Below are 27,862 nucleotides of genomic sequence, written 5' to 3' on the forward strand. Positions count from 1 at the left end.
CAAATGACGTCAATGGCCAGCTTGTTTTCTTTTACTAGTCCAGCAGTAAAACGATTGTTGGGCTGGAAGCAAGGTGATGAAGAGGAGAAATGGGCAGAAAAGGCAGTCGATGCTTTGGTGAAAAAACTAAAAAAGAAAAAAGGTGCCATGGAGGAACTGGAGAAAGCCTTGAGCAGTCCAGGACAGCCAAGCAAATGTGTCACTATCCCCAGATCTTTAGATGGACGCCTGCAGGTTTCTCACAGAAAAGGCTTACCGCACGTTATATACTGTCGTGTTTGGCGCTGGCCTGATCTGCAGAGTCATCATGAGCTAAAGCCGTTGGATATTTGTGAATTTCCTTTTGGATCTAAGCAAAAAGAAGTTTGTATCAACCCATACCATTATAAGAGAGTGGAGAGTCCAGGTAGGTTTTAATTCCCTTGGGAAGAATTATAAAAACTTCTGCCTCCTGACACTTGACTGAATTTAGCAATTAATAGGTTACTTTAGCTTTATGCTTCCTTCTTAAAGATCTTAATCTTGGGAGGAATACTGGGCCAACCTCCAATAAAAGTTAAGAAAGAATTTCTGTCCTGACCTCAGCCACGTGACCCCACCTCCAGCGTACCTTGGTTAGGAATCTCCATCTATATTATCTCTACATTACCCTTCTTCCTGCTCTTTGTTGGCGCCCACTCTTGTTAGTCTTTCTTTTCTACCTTTTGACTTGTCAAATTCACTAATGACTGCCTTCTTACAAACAAAGGGATCAGTCATTCTCAGTCCTCATCTTATTTGCCCTGTCAGCATTGTTTGATACAGTTGCTTTCCTTTCCTCCTGCTCAGAACTTTTTCATACTGGCTTCTGAAGCACAGCACTCTTACAATTCTCCTACCTCACTACCTGTTTCTGCTTAGTCTCTTTGTTGGCTATTTTCCTGTTTTCACAGGACTCAGTCCTTTGACTTTTTCTCCATCTATATTTTTCCTGTAGGTACTCTCATGTTATCACATGTCTTAAAACCATCTATAAATTCATGCTCACATTTTGAACTCCAGAGTCAGCTTCTCCTGACTCTATCCAGTTGCCTACATAACATCTCCACCTGAATGTCTAATAAACATACCAGATTTAATGTCAACATAGGACTTTGGATTTGTTTTTCCCACCAAATCATTTTTCCCTCCAGTTTTCCCTGTTGAAGTCAACGGCAGTAGCATTCACATAATTGCTCCCTGCTAAGTCGCTTCAGTGATGTCCGACTTTTTGTGACCCCATAGATGGAAGCCCACCAGATTCCCCCATCCCTGGGATTTTCCAGGCAAGAACACTGGAGTGGGTTGCCATTTCCTTCTCCAATGCATGAAAGTGAAAAGTGAAAGGAAAGTTGCTCAGTCACGTCTGACTCTTAGTGATCCCATGGATTGCAGCCTACCAGGCTCCTCCATCCATGGAATTTTCCAGGCAAGAGTACTGGAGTGGGATGCCATTGCCTTCTCCGAATTGCTCCCTAGAAGTCATCTTTTATTTCTCTCTGAAGTTCCGTGCTTAAGCTATGAGGAAATGCTGTTTGCTCTACCTTCAAAATGTACTTTGATCATATCTTCTCTCACCATCTCTAACACCACTACTCTAGTACAGACCATCTTCATCTTTTACCTTAAGTAGTCTCCTAATTGTCTCTGCCTCTTTTTTTTCCCCCAGCCCATTCTGTTTTCTGTTATAGCAGCCAGAGTGAGTGTTAGGAAGTATATATATCAAATCATGTCAGTCCCTGCCCAGAACACTTAAAGGCTTTCTGTCACACTTAGAACAGATTTCTACAAGGGTCTACATGACCTATCAAGCATCCTCTGTTCCCTGGACTTGCCATACATGCTCTTTCCTCTACATAGAGTACTCTCCCCCCAGCATCTTTTCGTGTCACATTTTCTTATTTCATTCTGTCCTTGCTGAAATGCCTCATCACTACTTGACTGTTAGGTATTCATTTTGTTTATTGACTGATGTGAGAAGGACCTTCCTCTGTCTCATTCTGTACTGCATTCCCAGTGCCTAGAATAGTTTTATTACCTGGAACTTAGGAGTGAGTGCTCAGGAAATATTTTTTTGTATTGAATGAATTATATAAGCTGAGATACTATTTGGGTACATTGCTTAGCTATTGCTACATAACAAAGTACCACAGGCTAAGGGGCCAACACACATTAGTTATCTCACAGTTTCTGTCAGTCAGGAGTCTAGGCATGGCTTTACTTGAATCCTTTGCAAGGCTGTAAACTAGGTATTGGTCAGTCTTAGGTCTCCATTGGAGGCTCAACTGAGAAAGGTTCCGCTTCCCAGCTCATGTGATTATAATCAGGATTCAGCTCCTTGCAGGCTGTTGGATTCTGGCTGGTTGTTGACTCCTTCATATGCTCACCATGTGACCATCTCTGTAGGTAGCTCACATTCGTGGCTGCTTATTTCTTCAAAGCCAGTAAGAAAGGGTTTTCTTGCTAGAAGAGGCATTGTGTTCTGGTGGAATGTTAGTATATACATTCTGTTACTTTTGCCATATTCTGTTGCTTAGGAGCAAGTCACAGTATATAATAAATATACTCAGACTGAACGGATTACACAGGATAAATACCGAGAGGCAGGAATCATGATAGCCACCTTAGTCTGCTGGCCACACTAGATTTCACATGAAGATAGTATATGCCGATATGGTTTTTAAAAAAAAACAAAGCTGTAGCAATAACATTAGATGTGGAGACTAGCAAACAAACAGACAAAATAGGAGTAATGTGCTGCCAGGGAAAGTTTATTCTAAGGGCTGTAGAGCTGCCAGTTGGTATTTGAGGTGATTCTCAATTTCTTACTGGATCCAAGGAGAGCTGTAGCCAGAGGAATTGATGAGGAAAGGCAAATATGAGGATTTAAAAGAGAAGTACAGTCTGAAAATCCCGGGCTTGATATTTGCTAGAAGTTGTTGTCAAGAAAGGGGATTTAGTATACTCCCTCATAACCAGAGTGTGTCTGATAGTCAATAGAAATGTCTTATTTTTGTTATCTGTTTTCCTCAGCTGTGATTCATTCTGTATAAAAGATTGGGGCTTAGGCCTGGTATGCTTAAGCAAGTTAAACAGCTGTGACATTGGATGGATCACTTCATAATACCAGTATTAATAAAGTCATAGTAATTAACATCATCGAGCACTTAAGGACTAGATACCCTTCATGAATCACTGCCTTGTCATGGCTAAGGGGCTTGCATAACTCAGTGAAGCTATGAACCATGCTGTGCAGGGCCACCCAAAACAGATTATAGTGAAGCGTTCTGCAGAATGTGGTCCACTGGAGGAGGAAATGGCAAGCCACTCCAGTATTCTTGCTGTGAGAAGTCCATGAACAGTATGAAAATGCAAAAAGATATGACACAGAAAGATGAGCCCCCTTCATCAGAAGGTGTCCAGTATGCTACTAGGAAAGTGTTAGTGTTAGTTGCTCAGTTGTGTCCAACTCCTTGGGACCCCATGGATGGTAGGCTGTCAGGCCCCTCTGTCCATGGAATTCTCCAGGCAAGGGTACTGGAGTGGGTAGCCATTCCCTTCTCCAGGGGATCTTCCCAACCCAAGGATCAAACCCGGGTCTCCTGCATTGCAGGCAGATTCTTTACCATCTAAGCCACCAGGGAAGCAGAAATGCTGCTGGGAAAGTAGTGGTAGTGATTTAGTCACTAAATTGTATCCAGCTCTTGCAGTCCCTTGAGCTTTAGCCTGCCAGGCTCCTCTGTCCATGGGATTTCCCAGGCAAGAATACTGGAATAGGTTGCCATTTCCTTCTCCAGGGGATCTTCCCGACCTAGGGGTCAAACCCATGTCTCCTGCATGGCAGGCGGATTCTTTACCACTGAGCCACCAGAGTCACAGAGGGCAATTACTAATAGCTACAGAAAGAAGGAAACAGCTGGGCCAAAGCAGAAATAATGCTCAGTTGTGGATGTATCTGGTGGTGAAAGTAAAGTCTGATGCTGCAAAGAACAGTATTCCATAGGAACCTGGAATGTTAGGCCCATGAATCAAGGTAAATCGGACGTGGTCAAGCAGGAGATGGTAAGAGTTAACACTGACATCTTAGGAGTCGAGGTCGAGGTGAAGTCACTCAGTTGTGTCTGACTCTTTGCGACCCCGTGGACTGTAGCCTACCAGGCTCCTCCATCCATGGGATTCTCCAGGCAAGAATACTGGAGTGGATTGCCATGTCCTTCTCCAGGGGATCTTCCCGACCCAGGGATCGAACCCAGGTCTCCCGCATTGGAGGCAGACGCTTTAACCTCTGAGCCACCAGGGAAGCCCCTTCTTAGGAATCAGTGAACTAAAATGGACGGGAATGGAAAATTTTAATTCAGATGACCATACATGTACTACTGTGGGCAAGAATCCCTTAGAAGAAATGGAGTAGCCTTCACAGTCCTCAAGAGAGTCTGAAATGCAGTACTTTGGTGCAACCTCAAAAATGATAGAATGATCTTGATTCATTTCCAAGGCAAACCGTTCAGCATCACAGTAATCCAAGTCTGTGCCCCCAGCCACTGATGCTGAAGAAGCTGAAGTTGAATGGTGCTATGAAGACCTACAGCATCTTCTAGAACTAACCAAAAAAGATGTCCTTTTCATCACAGGGGATTGGAATGCAAAAGTAGGAAGTCAAGAGATACCTGAAATAACAGGCAAGTTTGGCCTTAGAGTACAAAATGAAGCAGGGCAAAGGCTAATAGTTTTGTCAACAGAACATGCTGGTCATAGCAAATGCCCTTTTCCAGCAACCCAAGAGACGATTCTATACATGCACATTACCAGATGGTCAATACTGAAATCAGATTGATTATATTCTTTGTAGTCAAAGATGAAGAAACTCTATACATACTCAGCTAAAATAAGGCCTGGAACTGATTGTGGCTCAGATCATGAACTTCTTATTGAAAATGTAGGCTTAAATTGAAGAAAATAGAGAAAACCACTAGGCTATTCAGGTATGACCTAGATCAGATCCCTCATGATTATTCAGTGAAAATGATGAACAGATGTAAGGGATTAGATCTGATAGACAGAGTGCCTGCAGAACTATGGATGGAAGTTTGTGACGTTGTGCAGGAGGCAGTGACCAAAACCATTCCAAAGAAAAAATGCAAAAGGCAAAGTCGTTTTCTGAGGAGGTTTTACAAACAACTGAGTAAAGAAGGAAAGCAAAAGGCAAGGGAGAAAGGGAAAGATATACCCAACTGAATGCAGAGTTCCAGAGAATAACAAAGAGAGACAGAAGGCCTTCTTAAATGAACAATGCCAAGAAATAGAGGAAGACAGTAGAATGGGAAAGACTAGAGATCTCTTCAAGAAAATTGGAGCTATCAAGGAAACATTTTGTGCAAGGATGTGCATGATAAAGGACAGAAACGGTAAGGACCTAACAGAAGCAGAAGAGATTAAGAAGAGGTGGTAAAAATACACAAAGAACTATACAAAAAAGGTCTTAATGACCCAGATAACCACAGTGGTGAAATCATTCACCTAGAGCCAGACATCCTGGAGTGTGAAGCTGAGTGGGCATTAGGAACCATGAACTATGAACAAAACTACTGGAGGTGGGGGAGTTCCAACTGAGCTATTTAAAATCCTGAAAGATGATGCTGGTGAAGTGCTGCACTCAGTGTGTCAGCACATTTGGAAAACTCAGCAGTGGGACAAGGCTGGAAAAGGTCAGTTTTCATTCCAGTCCCAAAGACACTGCCAAAGAATGTTCCAGCTACTAGACTGTTTTGCTCATTTCACATGTTAGTAAGGTTATGCTCAAAATCCATCAAGTTAGGCTTCAGTTGGAGAGGGAAATGGCAACCCACTCCAGTATTCTTGCCTGGAAAATCCCATGGACAGAGGAGCCTGGCAGGCTACAGTCCATGGGATTGCAAAGAGTTGGACACGACTGAGCGACTGAACTAGGCTTCAGTGATATGTGAACAGAGAACTTCAGATGTACAAGCTGGGTTTCAAAGAGGCAGAGGAACCAGAGAGCAAATTGCCAACATTTGTTGAATCATGGAGAAAGCAAGGGAATTCCAGAAAAACATCTACTTTGGCTTCATTGACTCTGCTAAAGCCTTTGACTGTGTGGATCACAGCAAACTTGAAAATTTTAAAGAGATGGAAGTACCAGAACACCTTACCTGTCTCCTTAAAAACCTATATGCAGGTCAAGAACAGTTAGAACCAGACATGCAACAATGAACTGGTTCCAAATTCGGAAAGGAGTATGACAAGGCTATATATTATCACCCTGCTTATTTAACTTCTCTGCAGAGTACATCATGTGAAATGCCGGCTGGATGAATCACAAGCTAGAATCGAGATTGCTGGGAGAAATATCAACACTTCAGATATGCAGATAATATCATTCTAATGGCAGAAAGCAAAGAACAACTAACGAGCCTGTTGATGAGGGTGAAAGAGGAGACTAAAAAGCTGGCTTAAAACTCAATATTAAAAAAAAACAACTAAGATCATGGCATCTGGTCCCATCACTTCATGGCCAGTAGAAGGGGAAAAAATGGAAACAGTGACAAATTTTATTTTCTTGGGTTCCATAATCACCACAAATGATGACTGTAGCCATGAAATTAAAAGATGCTTGCTCCTTGGGAGGAAAGCTATGACCAACCTAGACAGCATATTAAAAAGCAGAGACATCACTTTGCCTACAAAGGTCTGTATAGTCAAAACTATGGTTTTTTCATTAGTTGTGTATGGATGTGAGAGTTGGATCATAAAGAAGGCTGAATGCCAAAGAATTGATGTTTTGAAACCGTGGTGCTGGAGAAGACCCTTGAGAGTACCTTGGACTGCAAGGAGATGAAACCAGTCAATCCTAAAGGAAATCAACCCTGAATATTCATTGAAAGGACTGAAGCTGAAGCTCCAATACTTTGGCCCCTTGCTGCAAAGAGCTGGCTCATTTGAAAAGACCCTGATGCTGGGAAAGATTGAAGGCAGGAGGAGAAGAGGGTAGCAGAAGATGAAATGGTTAGATAGCATCACCAGCTCAACGGACTTGAATTTGAGCAAACTCCAGGAGATAGTGGAGGGCAGAGGAGCCTGGCATACTGAGGTCCATAGTGACTCAAAACTTGAGAGATGACTTAGCGACTGAACAATGACAAGGACTAGACAGTTTTGTAATCCTATGAGGTTATTCCTTCATGGGGTTTGAAAATGGTATGAACATTTTATGATACTTTTAAGTTTACCAGTAAGTTACAGATAAGGAAACCAAAAATTAATAGAAAAGTAGCTTATAAAAGGGGCTTCCCTGATGGCTCGGTGGTAAAGAATCTGCCTGCCAATTCAGGAAACATAGGTTCAATCCCTGGGTTAGGAAGATCCCCTGGAGAGGGAAATGGCAACTCACTGAAGTATTTTTGCCTAGGAAATTCCATGAACAGAGGAGCCTGACAGGCTATATAGTGCATGGGGTCACAGAAAGAGTCAGACATAATGTAGTGACTAAAAAACAACTTATATGTAGTGGAGCCAGAAAGTATTGCAAAGTTGGAAAAAAAGAGTAGAAAATAGCTGGAAAGTGATAAAAGCAAAGTAGAGAGCCAAGCTAGGCGATTCAGTATTTAATAGTGTTGTCCAGTGGTTAAGATTACTTTCTTGAACCAGATTCTCTGGATTTGGATACTGACTTCACCAGTATTATCAAAAATGACCAAAGGGAAATTAACCTGTCTGTGACTTTGTTTCCTCATCTGTAAAATGGGAATAATAATACAGGTTAGTTATGAGAATTAGATGAGTTAATGTATGAAAAGTGCTTAGATAAAACATTATCTGGCTCAAAATAAGTTTCAAATTAAATATTCCTATAAAATAATAATTCTTGAAGCATTGGAGATAATGAGAAAGAGAAAATCATTAAAGAAATACTATTAGAACAATTCCCAGAACTGAAAATTGAATGGGCCCAATGACTGAGTAACCAGCAAAAGAGACAGAAAAAAGACCCATTCGTGAAATTTGAGCGTATCATGGATAAGAAGATTTTGAGAGCTCCCAGAGTAAAAAAGATAGGGCACATAGAAAAGACTGGAAATGAGAATACTGGATTTTTCAATGCAATTTTGGATTCTAGAAAAAAAACAGTGTCCTGTACATTCAGAGAGAAAAAGGTTATTCTGGAATTTGTCTGTAGATAAACATAAGACAGGTTACTTTCATATAAGCAAGGACTCAAAATTTATCTTCCTTACATCCTTCTTTAGTAAATGAATAGAGAATGAGGTCCAGGAAATGGAATCCAACTGGAGAGAAAAGAAGAGGAAGTCTAAAGACCTTGAATTTGTAGGGGACTTAAATAGCAAACGATGGAGGATCCATCCAGGGGAGAAAACTAAATAAATAGATTCTTTATATGTGGCACCTGGAAAATAGTATTGGTAGAAATTTATTAGATTTGTTGGACTTTGGGAAATTAGTGATACAAACTTGAGATTAAGCAAATGAAGGACCAAGGCAATAATTTAAAAAAAAATTGTTCAAGAAAAAAGTATAATACAAATTTGGCTCAGCAATGAATTGTATTTATGTAATTTATATAATATATAAACTATCATAAACACAGGATATTGAGTTAACCAAATTTTTGTGTAACTTTATTAGGAAGAGAATGGGGAATAGAATGATTTAAGGAATCTACTTCATTTGCCATAAAAATAAGTCTACAGATAATGTCTTGACAAAACAGTGACAGCAGTGTAAGCATTATTATTTAGTAGGCACAAAGTGAATTTTAGAGGAAATGGATAAGTTTAAATTTGTTGTTTCTGGAAGCAGTTTGGGAGGAGGCTTAGAAATTGTTCTTTTTGTTTATAATCTCTCATAGCATCTATCTTTTTAAACTATCAGTGTATTATTTTGAATGAAAATAATTCTTTAAAAAAGTATGTGTATAGATAATATAAAAGTTAAAGAGAAATTCGTGATTTTAGTTCTGTCTCAAAAAAATCCTTATTGGATTGAATTCCTAAATAGTTATTTCACTAAGTCTTTCAGATTGCTAGAGAGCGGAACATAGACATTCTCGGTGTCTTATGTCCTTCTGTCCAGTGGCAGCTGCCCATCATTTTGTAAGGAAAACAGCAGTTACTAATAAATAGAAAAAAGCAGTCATAATCAGATATTAACTACATAGTCACAATACTAATTCAGTAAAATGAAAAGAGATAAAAATACAAATTACAGAGCTTCTGATTGCTTAGGTTCATCCCTACTTCAGGAAGGAGAGATATAACCTAGTTAATTTGAAAACAGTTTAATTTTGTCACTGCTGACTTGGGAAGATCCCCTGGAGAAGGGAAAGGCTACCCACTCCAGTATTCTGGCTTGGAGAATTCCATGGACTGTATAGGGTCTCAAGGAGTCAGACATGACTGAGCGACTTCCACTAAACAAGTTTAGCGAAACTGAATGTTTCATTAAACATTTCACTAAATGTTTCACTGTTTCACTCTGATTAGATGTTAGAGTCAAAGGGAAATTTTTGAAAGTGAAATTACACTGACAAATACCAAAAAATTATGAAAGAGATGAGTTAGTACCTTAAGTTTAGAGAAATCAGATTTTTCAGTTTCTTCTTGGGAAAGGTGATCAGATGTTATTGATCACTTGAGTTTTTAGAGAAATTGAATGTTTGAATAAAGTGGATCTGTTAAAAAATGTGTCTTTAAAACTGTTTAGTGAAAGTTGCTCAGTTGTGTCTGACTCTTTGTGACCCATGGACTATATAGTCCATGGAATTCTCCAGGCCAGAATACTGGAGTGGGTAGCCTTTCCCTCCTCCAGGGGATCCTCCCATTCCAGGAATTGAACCCAGGTCTCCTGCATTGCGGGTAGATTCTTTACCAGCTGAGCCACAAGGGAAGCCCAGTTTAAAACTGTTTATGCTTCCGTATATTTTTGTTAAAGTTGTTTAGGAAAAATAATTTTGAGTGGAAGACTTCTATCTAGGAATTGTTACTGTTTTCAGTTGGGGAAACTTTACTGAAGAACATAAAATACGGGCTTGCCTTGTGGCTCAGCTAGTAAAGGCTCTGCCTGCAATGCGGGAGACCTGGGTTCGATCCCTGGCCTGGGAACATCCCCTGGAGAAGGGAAAGGTTACCCACTCCAGTATTCTGGCCTAGAGAATTCCATGGACTCCCATGGGGTTGCAAAGAATTGGACACACTGAGTGACTTTCACTTCACTTTACATATATTTGGACCTTGCTAGTGGCTTCCCTCGGAGAAGACAATGGTATCCCACTCCAGTACTCTTGCCTGGAAAATCCCATGGACAGAGGAGCCTGGTAGGCTCCAGTCCATGGGGTCGCTAAGAGTCGGGCATGACTGAGCGACTTCACTTTCACTTTTCACTTTCATGCATTGGAGAAGGAAATGGCAACCCACTCCAGTATTCTTGCCTGGAGAGTCCCAGGGACAGAGGAGCCTGGTGGGCTTCCGTCTATGGGGTCGCACAGAATCAGACACGACTGAAGCGACTTAGCAGCACCAGCAGCAGTGACTTCCCTTGGAGAAGGCAGTGGCCCCCCACTCCAGTCTTCTTGCCTGGCAAATGCCTGGTAGGCTGCAGTCCATGAGGTCGCTAAGAGACACGACTGAGAAACTTCCCCTTCACTTTTCACTTTCATGCATTGGAGAAGGAAATGGCAACCCACTCCAGTGTTCTTGCCTGGAGAATCCCAGGGACGGGGGAGCCTGGTGGGCTCCCGTCTATGGGGTCGCACAGAGTCGGACACGACTGAAGCGACTTAGCAGCAGCAGCAGCAGCAGTGGCTTCCCTGGTGTCTCATATGGTAAAGCGAAAGAAAGAAGAAATGTTCAAAATTGGAAACATGGAGGCTTTCAGGACCTATGCATGCCTGCTTTCAACTTTATTCTTTAGTCTTACCTCCCAGTTTAGTGCTTAGCCCTCTGACTGTCCTTTCTTATATCTTTCCAGCTCCTCCTCTACACTCTTGACACACTCCACCCCTAGCACTTCCATGTGAAATGCTTCCCATTCTTTAAGGTCCAATCAGATGTTGTCTTTTCCACAGTATTTTGTTTGACTCCTTGCTAGTTGAGAATGCTTACCTATGGTGAACTCTCAGTGCATTAAATTCTCTGTATTATGGTTGTTTTCACCTATTTTTTAATTAAAAATTTTAAAGTTATATTAGCCCACTATTTTATTTCAGATTCATATGAACACCTTATGAAAATTACAGTCTTGGATGGTAAAGAGCAAACATGCAGAGAAGTAGGACTGTTACAGAAACAGCTATCTGAACTGCAGACTAAGGGATGATGCTTTGGCCCACATGGTTTAGGATGTGTTCCTGTTTCATATAGATAAAGCAAGACCAACAGCAGTAACATCTAAGGAGATGATGACATATTTACCTTTTTTTTTTTTTTCTTGTTTTTTTGTATCATTGACATATTAAGTTTCAGGTGTACAACATGGTGATCCATAGTTTTTAAAGGGTTAGGGTTATATACCAGTTATAGTTTTTGTAAAACATTGGCTTTATTCCCTTTGCTGTAATAATGGTTGCTCTTAAATATGCTTACCACGATTCTCATCTCTGCTTGGGTATTATGTCTTCTGGAGTATTTTCTGTAGGCTGAATGCTTAGAGAATTTTTGCTTTAATTATTATGTAAATACAGATTCAGGGTTCTAACAAAGCAGCCCTTCTAAAAGTAAATTGTTTTAATAGGTTTACCATCTTCCCTCGATCCTTTCTTATCTGTCCCTTCATGTGTATGAGTTGCTTTAGTCATTGCTCACAGGTCACTTTTGATTTTTGTCTTTCAGTCTTACCTCCGGTGTTAGTGCCTCGTCATAATGAATTCAATCCACAACACAGCCTTCTGGTTCAGTTTAGAAACTTAAGCCACAATGAGCCGCACATGCCGCAAAATGCAACGTTCCCCGATTCTTTCCATCAGCCCAACAGCACTCCTTTTCCCTTGTCTCCAAATAGTCCCTACCCCCCTTCCCCTGCTAGCAGCACATATCCCAGCTCCCCAGCAAGTTCTGGACCAGGAAGTCCATTTCAGCTCCCAGGTAAGAATTTATTTTATTGCTACAAAAAATAACTCCTGAGAATTAGCATTCGTTCTAATACTGCTGATCCTCTGGGTCAGCTGTTAATATGTCAAGAACTAACTATTTTTGACTACTCTTTGGTAATTTGATTTCCAGAAGTTTTGAATTTTATTTTGCCAAGTGCTATGTGTTTAAAAATGCAAGTAGATATATTCTTCACAAAATACAATAGTCCTAAAATGTGTATGGAACCACAAAAGACCTGGAATAGCCGAAGCAGTTTTCAGAAAGAAGGGCAAAGCTGAAGGCATCATACTCCCTGATTTCAAACTATATTACAAAGCTGTAATAATAAAAATAATATAATATTGGCATACAAACAAACATATAGAGCATGGAACAGAGTGTCGAGAAATAAACTCATGCGGAAATTGTCAATTAATTGACAACAGAGGAGCCACGAATGTACAAGGGGGAAGGACAGTGTCTTCCATAAATATGCTGGTAAAACTGGACAGACACATGCAAAAGGATGAAATTGGACCATTGTCTTACACCACACACAAAAATTAACTCAAAGTAGATAAGAGTTTAATGTAAGACCTCAAATCATAAAACTCCTAGAAGAAAATATATGTAGTAAGCTCCTTAACCTAGGTCTCGCTGATGATTATTTTAATCTGACACTAAAAGCAAAAGCCACAAAAGCAAAAATAAACAGGTGAAACTGTATCAGACTAAAGCACTTCTGCACAGCAAGGGAAGCCATCAGTAAAATTAAAGGGCAGCCTACTGAATGAAAGAAAATTTTTGCAAATGATGTATCTGATAAGGGGCTAATATCCAAAATTTATAGGAAGAACTCATATGACACAGTGGCAAAAAAAAAATAAAGTCTATTAAGATCTGAATAGATACTTAGCCAAAGAAGACATACTGTTGGCCAATAGACACATGAAAAGATGCTCTAGACATCACTAATTGTCAGGGAAATGCAGGTCAAAACCACAGTGAGATATTACCTTACCCTTATTACAGTGACTGTTTATCAGAAAGGTGGAAATAACAAGTGTTGGGGAGGATTTGGAGGAAAGGGAATTCTTGTGCACTGTTGGGATGAAAATTAGTGTGGCCAGTTTTGAAAACAGTATAGAATTTCCTCAAAAAATAAAAAATAGAACTACCATATGCTTCTGCAATTCTACTTTTGGATATTTATCCAAAGAAAACAAAAGCAGTGACTCAGGAAGGTATCACTGCTCTCATGTTTATTGTGACTTTATTTATAGTGTTAATTCATGGATAAAGAAGATATGATAAATACACACACACACAAATATTATCCAGCCATAAAAAAGAATGAGATCTTGCCATCTGTGACAGCATGGATGAATCTTGACAGCTTTATGCTAAGTGAAATAAGACTGAGAAAGACAAATACTGTTATGATCTCTCTTATATACGTGGACTTAAAAAAAACAACTAGGCTCATAGATACAGAGGACAGCCACCCCTGGTTGCCAGAGGTGGTGAAAAAGCAGTTGAGGGAAGTGGGTGAACTGTTTTTATTTTTTTTAGTTTACATAAATGGAAGTTTTTAAAAAAGCAAACACAATTTGGGGGAGATTGGCAATTACCCTTTAAGAACAGTAACAATACGGTAGATAAAATTTGAAAGTTGCACTCACTCCTCCAGCCCACCTTCCCTATCTCATTGCTTGATCTTTCTCTATGGCATGTATTACAATCCAGTGTAGTATATTTTGTCTTTACTTATAATCTGCCTCTTCCCCCTCCCAACTTGTCTGTAAACTTTCATAGCATCTTTTGTTTATTGTTAACATGAGCAGTACCTACGTCAGAGTCTAATATGCAGTAGATCCTCCAGTAAATATTTGTTAAATAAATAGATGAAATTACAGCAACACACAAATACATTTACTGCTAACTATGTAGTTATACCTATGTGGTAAATGGTTGCCAGTGCAGATTGAGAGTTTGAAGCCAAATGGTGCTAACTTGAATGATTTCATAGAGGAGTCCTATATACAGTAAAGGCCAGAATGTAGTAAAAATGTATCAAAAACAGAAAGACAGAAAATGGCTCTGTCTGATGAATGTGAAGGAAAGTAGATAATCAGGAAACAAAGTGTTGTTAGATATCAGTTGGCCGTATATTGGGCCAAATGACTAAATCTAGGTATACCACTAGGCATTACAGTTAAGTTGTGTCAAAGCAACAAAGGAAGTAGCTATATTTGACCTAAGTTAAATATTTTCATAAAGTTTTTACCACTGCTGCTAAGTCACTTCAGTCGTGTCTGACTCTGTGTGACCCCATAGATGGCAGCCCATGAGGCCCCCCTCAACCCCCGTCCCTGGGATTCTCCAGGCAAGAACACTGGAGTGGGTTGCCATTTCCTTCTCCAATGCATGAAAGTGAAAAGTGAAAGTGAAGACTTCGTATCTGACTCTTAGCGACCCCATGGACTTCAGCCTACCAGGCTCCTCCGTCCATGGGATTTTCCAGACAAGAGTGCTGGAGTGGGGTGCCATACCATTTATCAAGTGCCTTTTATATAACTAATACTGTGATGAAAGATATCACATTAAATTTAATCTTCAGAACAGCCATGTGAGATAGATATTATTCTTATTTTACAGATGGAAGATGAAACTGGTATTAACCCCAAGAATTTAAGTACCTTACTTAAGGTCACATAACTAATAAATGGGGGGTTCAGGCCCAGGTTTCTCTGACTCTGAGGTCTGTGCTTTTTTAACTTTGCTACATTGCTTGTCAAATCGTTTTATACTTTGATAGGTTAAAATGAACTCCAGTTATCTTTAATTAGATAACTGATACACTGATTTGCCTGGAGAAGGATCATAAGCAGATTTTTAAAGTGGCTAAATTTTATTAATGGCATGCATGGTCTTGTGTGGTTAAATCATTAGAAATACTGGAATGCCTACTTTGCAGGCAGTCATATGTAAATATATACTTAGTGATTTCTCTATTGCAGTGAAATACCAATTGATGAAGTTTTGTTTTTTGAAAAGGATTTGAGTTCCAACTGTTTAACTTGCTGTTAGGTGTCTTTTCAAAAACTAATTTTCATCCTTTGTACTACAGTCAGTGCTGATTGATTGGTAGCTCTGTCTCAGAATACCTCTTGTACAAACCTTGAGGTGAAAAACAAGTTATATATTCAGATATATGTTCAGTATTTATAGTTACTGAGACAAAGAAGTATAGCTATAGCTTTTGTAAAGGTTTGCAGCCAGAAATGTTTTAACTCAAAAGATTTTGTAGTTCGTTTTGTTTCCTTAGAGCCATTTTTTGTTTCCTTAGAGCCATAGGACATAATGGCATTGTAAGACATTGCAAAAGAATTAGATAGCTGCTGTTAGTGTTGTTGGCAAATTTTGAAAGAGCATGGTTTTATCTTCCAGTTTTAAATAACAATACAGTGTGTGATCTTGGCAATTTAAGAATGTCTCTGTAGATACCTGAACGAGGATAATCTGTGGCCTTCAGATTGATACAGTAGTTGCAGTTTCTCTGAGCATATAATTCTAAGCAAATGAAGGCAAAATTCTTGACCTTAAATTCTATCGTAGTGAATTTTAGCAGTGATATTCTATGCGGATTGGACCAAATTCACGTGGACTTGTAGTAGGTTTCTGGTGGCTAAGGGGTATGCTGTCTTTTCTCCTGTTGCCTTGCCCTGAGGTAGCATCCTGCATTTTTGTGTGTCTGTGATGTTTGGTAATGAATCCTACTGGGAATTTTTAATAACTTCCTGATGCATTTAGATCTAACTTTCAGCGAGATGAAGATTCTAACTATTCTTTTGGGATTCTAACCTGTCTTATTTTCTTCCTGTTAGCTGATACTCCTCCTCCTGCCTATATGCCACCAGACGATCAGATGGGTCAAGATAATTCCCAGCCCATGGATACAAGCAATAATATGATTCCTCAGATTATGCCCAGTATATCCAGCAGAGGTAAGAAGTACAATGCTTATTTTGTTGTTTTTGCTCTTTAAAAAAAAAAAAAAAACTTCTCAGTCACTTTTAGAAGCCAGCTTTATTGAGTTATAGTTTATATACCATGAATGTATCCATCTTAAGTATATGATTCAATGATTTTTTTAAAGTGTAAAATTTTACACCATTACTATGTAGAATTCTACCATGTTCTAGTTTTAGAACAGTTTTACAATGCTTTAAAAATATCCTATATGCGTGTTTGCAATCTATCCTCTCATACCCCCAGCTCCAGAAACCTTCTAATCTCTTTTCTGTACTGTAGATTTGCCTTCTCTCATTTCATATAAATAGAATCACAGAATGTGTAGTCTTCAAGATTCATCAATTTTGTACCATGTATCAATAGTTTGTTTATTCTTTTTCATTGCTGAATAGTATTTCATTGTATGGATATACCACATTTGGTTTACCCATTTATCAGTTGATAAACATTTGAATTGTTTGTAGTTTTTTGCTAGCATGAACAATGCTGTAATGAACGTTTGCAAATACTAAGTCTTTGTTTTTATTTTTCTGAGTCATATGGTAAATTTAAGTATTTAAGAGAAACAGCCAAACAACTATAAATGGTAGTACCATTTTACCAGTACCATATGAGCGTGCTGGTTTCTCCATACCCTCCTGACACTTGTTATTGTTTATCTTTTTGATTGTAGTTATTCTGTTGGGTATAAAGTGGTGTCTCCTTGTTTTAATTTGCATTTCCCTACTGAGGAATGATTTTGAACATTTTTAATGTACCTAGCCATTCATACATCTTCTTTGGTTTATTTAAATCTTTTGCCTTTTTTTCGAAATTGAGTTGTTTATTATTGAGTTGTAAGAGTTCTGTATATTTGGACCCAAGTCCTTTATCAGACATATGATTTGCAAATATTTTCTCTCAGTCTGTGGATTGTCTTTTCATTTCATTAATGGTGTCCTCTGAAGCAGAAAAAATTTTCATTTTGATGAAATTATTAGTTTTTTTTTCCTGGATTATGCTTTTGGTGTTGCATCTAAAAATCCTTTGTCTGTCTCAAGGTCATAAAAAATATTCTTCTGTGTTTTCTCCTAGCAGTTCTTTAGCTCTTGTATTTAGGTCTGTGATTCATTTTAAGTTTTTTGTATGGTTATGGTCTAAAGTCATCTTTGTTCAAGTAGATACCGAGTTGGTATCTATCTTTGTTCAAGTAGATAAGAGTGTCACGGTGGCTTCTTTTTTAGGAATCAGTTGACTATAAATGTAGGGATTTATTTCAGGATGCTAAATTTTGTTTATTGATTTGTTTATCTTTTCCTTAAAGTCTTGATTACTAAAGTTTTATAGTAAGTTTTGAAAACAAGAAGTGTTAGTCCTCTAATTTTGTTCTTTTTGAAAATTGTTTAGCAATTCTACATTCTTTGCATATTTCCATATCATTTTAGTATCAGCTTTTCAATTTCTGTCCCCCTCAAAAAAATTCCTCCTTGGATTTTGATAGAGGTCACTTTGAATCTTTAAATCAATGTGGGGAGATATGCCATCATCTTCTAGTACACGGGCATGGATTGTACTCTCTATTCTCCGTTTGTTTAGACCTTCAACTTCAGTATAAGTCTTTCACTTATTTTCTTTTTAAATTTATTCCTCAGTGAGTGGAATTTTTTAAAAATTTTGTGTTTGGATTCTTCATTGATAGTTAGAAATAAAATGGACTGGATGAAGGCTGTCAGAGGCACAGACTTCCAGTTGTAAGATAAACAAGTATGAGGGACATAATGTACAACATGATAAATGTCATTAACACTTCTGTGTGTTATATATGAAGTTGTAAAGAGTAAATCCTAAGAGGTCTCATCACAAGGAAAATATATTTTTTCCTGCTTCTTTAATTTTGTGTCTATATGAGTTGATGATGGAGGATCTCCCAGGTGGCTCAGTGATAAAGGATCTGCCTGCCAGTGCAGGAGACGCAGGAGACCACAGGTTTGATCCCTGGGTCAGGAAGATTCCCTGGAAAAGGAAATGTCAACCCACTCCAGTATTTTTGCCTGGGAAGTCCCATGGACAGGGGAGCCTGGTGGGCTACAGTCTCTGCGGTCGCAGAGAGTCAGACATGACTGAGCGCACGTGCGTGAGTTGATGAGGTTCATTAAACTTGCGTGATAATCATTTCATGATGTATGTGTGGCAGGTCATTGTGCTGTGTACCTTAAACTTACACAGTGCTGATGTCATTCGTATCCCAATAAGACGGATGAGAAAGACTTACATTTTTTAACTAAAAACTACAGTTGCCTGCATTGACAGGCAGATTCTTTACCACTGAGCCACCTGTCTTCTGAATTTGCTTATTCTAGCCACTGCATCTAAGTGGAATCATGTAATATTTGTCCCTTTGTATCTAGCTTATTTCACTGAGCATAATGTTTTTAAGGTTTATCCAGGTTGTAGCATGTATTAGAATTTCATTCCTTTTTTAAGGCTGAGGAGTATTCTGTTGTAAGCACATACCACATTTTGTTTATCCATTTATCAATTCATGGACGTTTGGTTTGTTTACACCTTTTGGCTATTCTGAATAATACTGCTAAAAACATTGGTATACAGGTTTCTGTTTGAGTCTCTGTTTTTTAATTCATTTGGTATTATATACCTGGGAGTAGAATTGCTAGATTTTATGGTAATTCTGTTTAGCTTTTTTGAGGAACTGCCAAACTGTTTTCCACAGTGGCTGCACCATTACATTTTCACCAGCATTGCAGTGGATTTCCAATTTCTCCATATTTTTGCCAACATTTGTTATTTTCTTTTTTCTTTTGATAACAGTATCCTAATGGGTATGAAGTGGTATCTCAATTGCGGTTTTTAAAGTCATTTTGTTTTGAGACCTTAAACTTCTTAATTTGTCACAAGTTTGCATGAAGTAAGGTATTGGCACTTTAGTTTCTTGAAAGAATGATGTCCTTGTGTTTATTTTATAGTGTTTGTGATGATATGGGATGACTGTATGTCGCATAAGCCCCGCATTCCTAAGAATAAATTTCAGGCCCCCTGATAATCTTGTTAATGTTCAAATAATACCTTGGCTTTTTCAAGATTAGAATTTATCTAGGAATTTTGTCATACTAATTTGCTTAATATTCATAGTATCTACCTTCATTTAGAGCAAACTGTCTCAGAACATGGATTTCTGGATTTGAATTCCTACATCTCTACTTATTTGCTTTGCAGCTTAGGGTGGCTTTTAAAATATATCTAAGCCTAAATTTCTCCATTTGTAAAATAAAGAGATAATAACTACATAGGAGTTATTAGTATGTTGATTGACTTTGACTGTATTTATAATGATCTTAGTATACAGCATCGGATAATTCCAAAAAAATGGTATTATCATCCTCTTTCTAAAAATTTGGAGTATGTTTACCCCATTTATCATTTTCCTTCTTCTTTTGATTCTCCAGAGATCAGAGAGTACAGTTTAGTGGTGATGTATATTAAATATTTCTTGGATTATAGTTTTTTAGCCAAACAACTGAGTCCCTTTAGAAGAACCTGGTACTCAAGTCTTCTCACCGGCCTAGATATCTTTTTTCACCAGAGTTTCTTCTCACTTGGGAAATTAGAGTTAAACTGCAATGCTGTGAATCACCAGTTAACAAGATGTCATTTGCCTTGAGCAGAGTCGCAGACCTTTTGATTTTCTTCTCTTCATTCTAACCAAAATTGTCTTTTTTGTTTTGCTTATCTTGGCTCTAGTCTTTCGTGACACTGTTATAACTTCCTGCTACTCATCTATATATGTGTTTGGTTATGAGTCCCTCCTTGTTCCATCTTTTATACAAACTTCTTTAAAATCTGAGCTCTTAGAACTTTGCTCTATAGGTCCTCATTGTTTGTTTGTTTTTCTTGTACCTCCTCATCTGAATTCTTTGCAGTTATATAATTAAAACTGAGTTTTAAAAGTCAACCAGCTCTTTTGTGGTGTCTACATAGTCAGTGTGACTTACTCTTAATGTTTTTCTTGGACATTCTAAAAAATTTCTGCCTTTCTTGAAAGAAAACTGACAATTCATGACTTTTCTTTCTGATTTTAGCTCCAAGACAGACACTCTACTAGTGCTGAATGAAGAACTTCCACATGTCTCTTCCATCCATTGTGTCCGTTAGGAATTGTTGATTTTTAACACTGATAAGAGTTTGGCCAATGTTTTATATTTTATACAATCCTTTTTCCGTAGGCTGTTCTGGCACTTAAAACTTCAAATGCATACCACCTTTTACCCAAAGATCACTCATTTGATTGTGTTTTTCCTTTCTTTCTTTTTTTTAAACAAACTAATTTTTAGATTTACAGCAAATCTGAGTGAAAAGTACAGAGTTCCCATATACCCTCTCCCCCTACACTTGTACAGCTTCCCCCACTACCTGCACCAGAGTGATACATTTATTATAATCTGTGAACCTACATTGATACATCATTATCACCCCAAATGTGTAATTTACATTAGGATTCATTCCTGGTATTACACATTCCTTGAGTTGTAACAAATGAATAATGACATGTAGCCATCATTTATAGTATCATATAGAATAATTTCACTGTTTTAAAAATGCTCTGTACTCTGCCTTATTCATTCTCCTTCTTTCCTAACCCCTGGCAACCACTGATCTTTTTATTGTCTCTATAGTTTTGCCTTTCCCAGAATGTCTTGTAATTGGAATCTTATAGTATGTAGCCTTTTCAGATTAGCTTCTTCACTTAGTAATATGCACCTAAGTCCCTCCCCTCCATGTCTTTTCATGGCTTGATAGTGCATTTCTTTTTCATGCTGAATAATATTTGGTTGTCTGGTATACTACAGTTTATTTATCCATTCACATGTTGAAGGATATCTTGGTTGCTTCCAAGTTGTGGCCATTATGAATAAAGCTTCTGTAAACATCTCTCTGCAGTTTTTGTGTGGACCTAAGTTTTTGACTCCTTCAGGCAAACAGTGAGGAACACATTTGCTGGATTGTATGGTAAGAGTCTGTTGCTTTTAAGAAGTCAACAAATTGTCTTCCAAAGTGGCTATATCATGTTACATTCTCACCAGCAGTGAATGAGAGTTTCTGTTGCTCCACATATTCACCAGCATTTGGGATTGTCAGTGTTTTGGATTTGGCAGTTCTAATGGTTTTGGTAATTCTAATGCAGTAGTATCTCCTTGCTGTTTTGATTTGCATTTCCCTGGTGACATACAATGTGGAGCATCTTTTTATATGCTTATTTGCTTTTGTGTATATCTTCTTCAGTGAGGTGTCTGTTCATATCTTTGACCAGTTTTTCTCATTGGCTTATTCATTTTCTTACTGAGTTTTAAGAGTTCTTTGTATTTGTGTAACAGTCCTTTACTACTGCTACTGATGCTGCTAAGTTGCTTCAGTCGTGTCCGACTCTGTGCGACCCCATAGACGGCAGCCCACCAGGCTCCCCCGTCCCTGGGATTCTCCAGGCAAGAACACTGGAGTGGGTTGCCATTTCCTTCTCCAATGCATGAAAGTGAAAAGTGAAAGTGAAGACGCTCAGTCGTGTCCGACTAGTAGCGACCCCATGGACTGCAGCCCACCAGGCTCCTCCGTCCATGGGATTTTCCAGGCAAGAGTACTGGAGTGGGGTGCCATTGCCTTCTCCCGAGTTCTTTACTAGAAGTGTCTTTTGCAAATATATTCTCCCATTCTGTGGCTTGTGTTCTCATTCTCTTGACAGTGTCTTAAAGAGTAGAAGTTTTTAATTTTTAATGAAATCTAGCTTGTCAATTATTTCTTCAAAGATCATACCCTGGTATTGTATCTAAAAAGTCATTACCATATTCAAGGTCATCTATATTTTCTCCTCTGGTTTTTTGAGATGATTTTCATAGAGTGTCTACTATAGTTTTATAGCCGGTTTTTAAGTTGGGTGGTGTTAGTCTTCTTGGTTTGGTTTTCAGTATTGTGTTGGCTATTCTGGGTCTTTTGCCTTTCCATGTAAACTTCAGGATCAGTTTACAAGATGATTTGCTGAAGTTTTTATTGGGATTTCATTCACTCTTAAGTCATGGTGGGAAGAATTGAGGTTTCCTGCACATGATCATAGACTGTATTTCTACTTATTTAGTTCCTTCTTTGAATTCTTTATTTAGAATTTCATAGTTTCAACGTATGTATCTTACCTGTTTTGTTTGTTTGCTCTTTATGTAAATATTTCATTGTTTGAGTGCTGCGATGAATGATAATGAATTTTATTTCAAATTCTACTTGCTCATTGCTGGTGTAGGAAGGTGATTGACTTTTGTATATTAACCTTATATCCTACAACTTTCCTATAATTGCTAATCAGTTCTAGGAGGCTTTCTGTCAATCATTTCAGATTTTTTGCATAGATAATCTTGTCATTTGTGAACAAAGACAGTTTTATGTCTTCCTTCTCAATCCATATAACTTTTCTTTTCTTTTCTCTTACTGTATTAGCTGGGATTTCTAATATGCTGTTGAAGGGGAGTGATGAGCCACATCCTTGCTTTGTTACTGATCTTAGCATAAAAACTTCTAGTTTTTCACCCTTAAGCATGACATTAGCTGGAAGTTTTTTGTAAATGTTCTTTATATCAAGTTGAAGAAGTTACCCTCTATTCTTAGTTTGCTAATAGTATTAATTTTTCAGTCCAAATTTTTGTTTAAAATAATTTTACAGATGCTGGTATAGTTGTCTTTCAGTTTGTTGAAACAGAGCTTTTGTCATCTCAAATTTAAACCTGGATTTGATTCTGCTAGAAAAGCAACTTAAAATGTGATGTTGCCCATCCTTGTATATGTATAATTGAAAAAAAAAAAAAAACTTTTATGATCAAAGCATTTCTGGGGAATTCCCTTTCAGTCCAGTGGTTAAGATTTCACCTTCCAATGCAGGGAGTGTGGGTTTGATCCCTGGTCAGGGAGCTAAGACTCCATATGCCTCCTGGCCAAAAAAACAAAACATAAAAGCAACAGAAGCAACAAATTCAATAAAAATTTCATTGTAACAAATGCAATAAAGACTTTTAAAATGGTCCACATCAAAAAAAATCTTAAAAAGAAAAGAAAAAAGCACTTCTGATGTTTGTTTTTTTGATACAGACTGAAAGCCAGAAAGGCAATGAGATGTCAGTGAAATATCTGAAAATTTTCTTTTTCATATAGTGCTTGAGTTGGGTTAAAGGAAACACCAAAATAATTTTGAGTTTCTGATAATCATTAAACATTGTTTTTGTGTCTGGTTTGTTCACAGATGTTCAGCCTGTCGCCTATGAAGAGCCCAAACATTGGTGCTCAATTGTCTATTATGAATTAAACAATCGTGTTGGGGAAGCTTTCCATGCCTCTTCTACTAGTGTGTTAGTAGACGGATTCACAGACCCTTCGAATAACAAAAGTAGATTCTGCTTGGGATTGTTGTCAAATGTTAATCGTAATTCAACAATTGAAAACACTAGGCGACATATTGGAAAAGGTAATTTTGTCATTTTCCTACGTTCAGTTGAATTCAGTTGTTTGTTGTGCTTGCTATGTGCCTTGCATTATGTAAGGGCATACAGAGAAACTTAAGGCATGGTCCTGCCCTCAGGTTGCAGATGCAGAAGAATGTGTTAAGTAGAGATGTACTCAGACTTCTTTTCTTTATCCTGCCTATTTTTTCTTCATAGTACTTAGGATCTGAAATCATACTATTCTGTTTTCTTTTTTTTCATTTTCAGTCTTCTTAACTGAAATACAAGCTATACAGAAATTTGCATTGTTCATAACAGTATCTTTAGCAATTAGAACAATGCCTGGCTCATAGAACATACACAAGAAATATTTGTAAAATATATGAATGCTAGTGAAGGATTAAAATTTTTGAATTATGATCTTTGTGGAATATTTTGGGTTGAGATGACTTGTAAGAATTTTCATTATGATGGAGGAGCAAGATTACTGGTAGAACAGTTTGAATGACTTAAGTCTTCAGTGGCTTCACTACCACTCTTCCTACCTTTAAATTCAGGTAACAGGGTTCTATTTATAATTCATCCTCCAAGACAGTTGCCACAACAAACAAGGAACTTTTCACAATGTAGTGAAACTGTGCCATGCATTAAGTGGGCAAAGAGGAAACCTGTCCCTTGTAGGGCTGTTTGCCTGTCTTTGAAGTTTTGTTTTTATTACTTTCCACTTTTTGCTTCTTTGACTCGAGAAGGTCTTAGGAACAAAAGTTAACTAACTTTAATGGTAATATGATTTCTTATAGAAGAGACTCGGAAAAATACTGTGTCCAAAAATAAATTGGAAAGAAAGTTTCCGTTCTTTTTTGACTGAACTAATAACTTGCTGTGATTTTTTAGGTAAAAATGCCCCACTTCTATGCATTGATTTTTCATTCTACAGTAGGATAATTTAAGAGAAATCTGCTTGGTGAATTCTTAAATACTAGACTCATTTTACCCTTTTTTTCCTAATATATAGTTCTAGGATCCTTTCTTCCAGGGAAAGTATTTGCTCAGAAACAGAACATACTTTTTAATGTCATAGCCTGATACCAGTCTGTGAATCATACATATGTATTACGATGGTCTTTTTAGTACTATATGCAGTAGTGAAAAGTTGGGAACAACTTGAGCTTTAGCTATATAGTTTGAACTTTTAAATAGTGAACATTCATATATTATTTTGGAGAAGGCAATGGCAACCCACTCCGGTACTGTTGCCTGGAAAATCCCATGAATGGAGGAGCCTGGTAGGCTGCAGTCCATGGGGTCTCTAAGAATCGGACACTTCACTTTCACTTTTCACTTTCATACATTAGAGAAGGAAGTGGCAACCCACTCCAGTGTTCTTGCCTGGAGAATCCCAGGGATAGGGGGAGCCTGGTGGGCTGCCGTCTATAGGGTCGCACAGAATTGGACACGACTGAAGCGACTTAGCAGCAGCAGCAGCATATATTATTTATATATTTTTTAAAAATACCAAAAACATTTTTTAAAGGAAAGTAAAATAAATCTGCCATTTAAGGACTCTTCCTATGACCTGAAATTACATTATATGACTTTGCTTGCTTTCTTTTTTTTCAATGATGCAAACCCTTCCGTTGGCAAAAAGAGTGCAAAACTCTTTAGCCAACCAACTATTCATGATAGTTAATAGCACTAAATATTTCTTCGAAAGGACTCATCATAAGGTGCCTTCTTGGGGGATTTTTTTGGCCATTGTTTCTTTCATAGAGATAAAAGATTGTTGGGAAAGGGGGAAAAAACAACTCTGAGAACTGATAACCTAATATGCTGCCGACTTGAGGCTTAAGTCTTAGTTATTTGAGGATCATTTTAGATTTAGGCAGGCATTCAGTTCAGTTCAGTCACTCAGTCGTGTCCGACTCTTTGCGGCCCCACGGACTGCAGCAAGCCAGGCTTCTCTGTCTGTCACCAACTCCTAGAGCCTGCTCAAACTCATGTCCATTGAGTTGGTGATGCCCTCCAACCATCTCATCCCCTGTCATCTCCTTATCCTCCTGCCTTCAGTCTTTCCCAGCATCAGGGTCTTTTCCAACGAGTCAGATCTTCAAATCAGGTGGCCAGAGTATTGGAATTTCAGCTTCAGCATCAGTCCTTCCCATGAATATTCAGGGAGACATTAGCCTCGACTATCTTCAGCAACGTAAGGCCATCTAGTGGTAGTTTCTGTTTGAAGACTTGCTCTGTAGTAGTTATTTTGTCTGTACCTCATGCAACCTGTTCAGTTTTATTATACTGCTTTGTGAAGTTGGCTCTTGTAATTCTTGTCTCTTTAAGGTGTTCATCTGTACTACGTTGGTGGAGAGGTATATGCAGAGTGCCTCAGTGACAGCAGCATATTTGTTCAGAGTAGGAACTGCAACTTTCATCATGGCTTTCATCCTACCACTGTCTGTAAGATTCCCAGCAGCTGCAGCCTCAAAATTTTTAACAATCAGGAATTTGCTCAGCTTCTGGCTCAGTCTGTCAACCATGGATTTGAGGCAGTATATGAGCTCACCAAAATGTGTACCATTCGAATGAGTTTTGTCAAGGTGAGTGGGTTGAGACCTGTAGCTTAGAGTCACTGTAACATATAACATGTGTATTATATGTTTGTAGGTTATAATTTTTTAAAGTCTGTGTTAAAGGTAGTAATTACTTCTGACCTGATTTAACAGGTTTCTAAAGAAAATTCTTAACTTTATAACTTAAACCACATGATTGGTCTGTGATTTTATTTTATAATTTAGACATTATAATAAAATGCTTGATATTGGTATTGAATAGGGGCTGAGTTTATAAAGAATTTCAGTTATGTTTTAAGCTCTGTTATTAAATTGAAAGAAATTGCAAAATTGAAAGAACTTTTTGAATTTATCATTTGCTCTTGGCCTGATTTTATTGGCCTTGCAAATGATGATTCATGAGCAAAATTTAGAAAGAATTTTAGTGATCTCTTTTAGCAACCTGTGCTGTATCCACTTGTTCCTTAAGGATTTAGCCAAAGAAGAGTAATTGTCAAATGCTCTGGGTAGGATTTTTTCTTTCTGGCCCACCGTCCCACAGCCCAGGGTTTCCTTGCTGCTTGTTACAGGCCTTTTTGTGCATCAGCTTCAGTAGCCCTGAAGGCATTTTCCTTCCCTGTTATAGAAACGTGGCTCTCATGTTTAATCTAGTTCCCCACTCCGCCCTCATCACACCCCACTTGATTTTCCTAGGCAAGGACTACTGTAAGCAGTAAAGCAGAGAACTTGATACATCCAGCAAATAAAAGTAAAACATTCTGTTTTATTCTTTGGAGTTTTTGGCTAAAGTGGTGCTGCTCAGTTCATCCCAGTAGTTTCCCATCTTAAAGGATAATGATATATCATTTCCACTTGAACTTCATTTGCATGCATTGATCAGTTTTACAGTGCCTTATCTGATGTTTCAAAAAAAAACACCTAAAAATTAAAAATGTTTTTATTGAAAAAATCTGATGTGAACTTACATGAGGCTGTATATGGGTTTTATTTATCCATTAAAGAGAGACTGTAGCTCATTGCAGAATTATTAATGTTTTAATTATGAGGTATTGCATCATTACTAACTTGCTAAAAATTAAAAAAAAAAAGAAAAAAGAATTCTGGAGTGTATCTTGCCTCAAGAATTTCTATTAAGGGGTTATATGTTGTTATGATGATGTAGCTATTGTTTTGCTTTTAATTCCATGGTGAATGCTAAGGTTGGTTTTGAGAGTTTTTCTTTTAGATTACATTCTGTATATCTCTAACGTTAAGAGTTTATTTTTTGTTTGGAGAAGGCAATGGCACCCCACTCCAGTACTCTTGCCTAGAAAATCCCATGGACGGAGGAGCCTGGTGGGCTGCAGTCCATGGGGTCGCTAAGAGTTGGACACATGGGGAAGTTGGTTTAGACTGGTTAATGATTTTTAAAATGGCTTGTTTTATCTGTTCATTTTCATAGGGCTGGGGAGCAGAGTATCACCGGCAAGATGTTACCAGCACTCCGTGTTGGATTGAGATTCATCTTCATGGGCCTCTTCAGTGGCTAGATAAAGTCCTCACTCAGATGGGCTCCCCGCTAAACCCCATTTCTTCTGTTTCATAGTGCAGAAGTATTCTTTCTCAGTTATATTATTAGTGGACTTGTTTTAATTTTAGGGAAACTTCCAGTACAGATACTGTGAGCTTACAT

General features: G+C 38.1%; 1 protein-coding gene across 4 annotated transcripts; it reads left to right on the top strand.

The window, feature by feature from the left end:
* Positions 1-27,862, top strand: SMAD5 (SMAD family member 5). Of its 4 annotated transcripts, none has more exons than XM_068979656.1 (6): positions 4-406; positions 11,880-12,131; positions 16,007-16,126; positions 23,425-23,646; positions 25,961-26,217; positions 27,632-27,862. In XM_068979656.1, exons 1-6 carry the CDS (start codon positions 4-6, stop codon positions 27,773-27,775), a joined length of 1,398 nt encoding a protein of 465 aa, XP_068835757.1. In that variant the 3' UTR covers positions 27,776-27,862. The 4 variants fall into 4 exon arrangements, with proteins under 4 accessions (XP_068835759.1, XP_068835760.1, XP_068835757.1 ...); XM_068979657.1 differs by having other exon boundaries at positions 16,007-16,115; positions 23,423-23,646; XM_068979658.1 differs by lacking the exon at positions 16,007-16,126 and having other exon boundaries at positions 1-406.

The sequence above is a fragment of the Capricornis sumatraensis genome, chromosome 9, assembly GCF_032405125.1.
Source record: "Capricornis sumatraensis isolate serow.1 chromosome 9, serow.2, whole genome shotgun sequence".
Lineage (NCBI taxonomy): Eukaryota > Metazoa > Chordata > Mammalia > Artiodactyla > Bovidae > Capricornis > Capricornis sumatraensis.

Coding starts and splice junctions, on each gene's coding strand:
- SMAD5 (XM_068979656.1), top strand. CDS start 4: ATGACGTCAATGGCCAGCTTGTTTTCTTTTACTAGTCCAGCAGTAAAA. Junction 12,132..16,006: donor AAGTCCATTTCAGCTCCCAG/GTAAGAATTTAT, acceptor TCTTCCTGTTAG/CTGATACTCCTCCTCCTGCC. Junction 23,647..25,960: donor TAGGCGACATATTGGAAAAG/GTAATTTTGTCA, acceptor TGTCTCTTTAAG/GTGTTCATCTGTACTACGTT.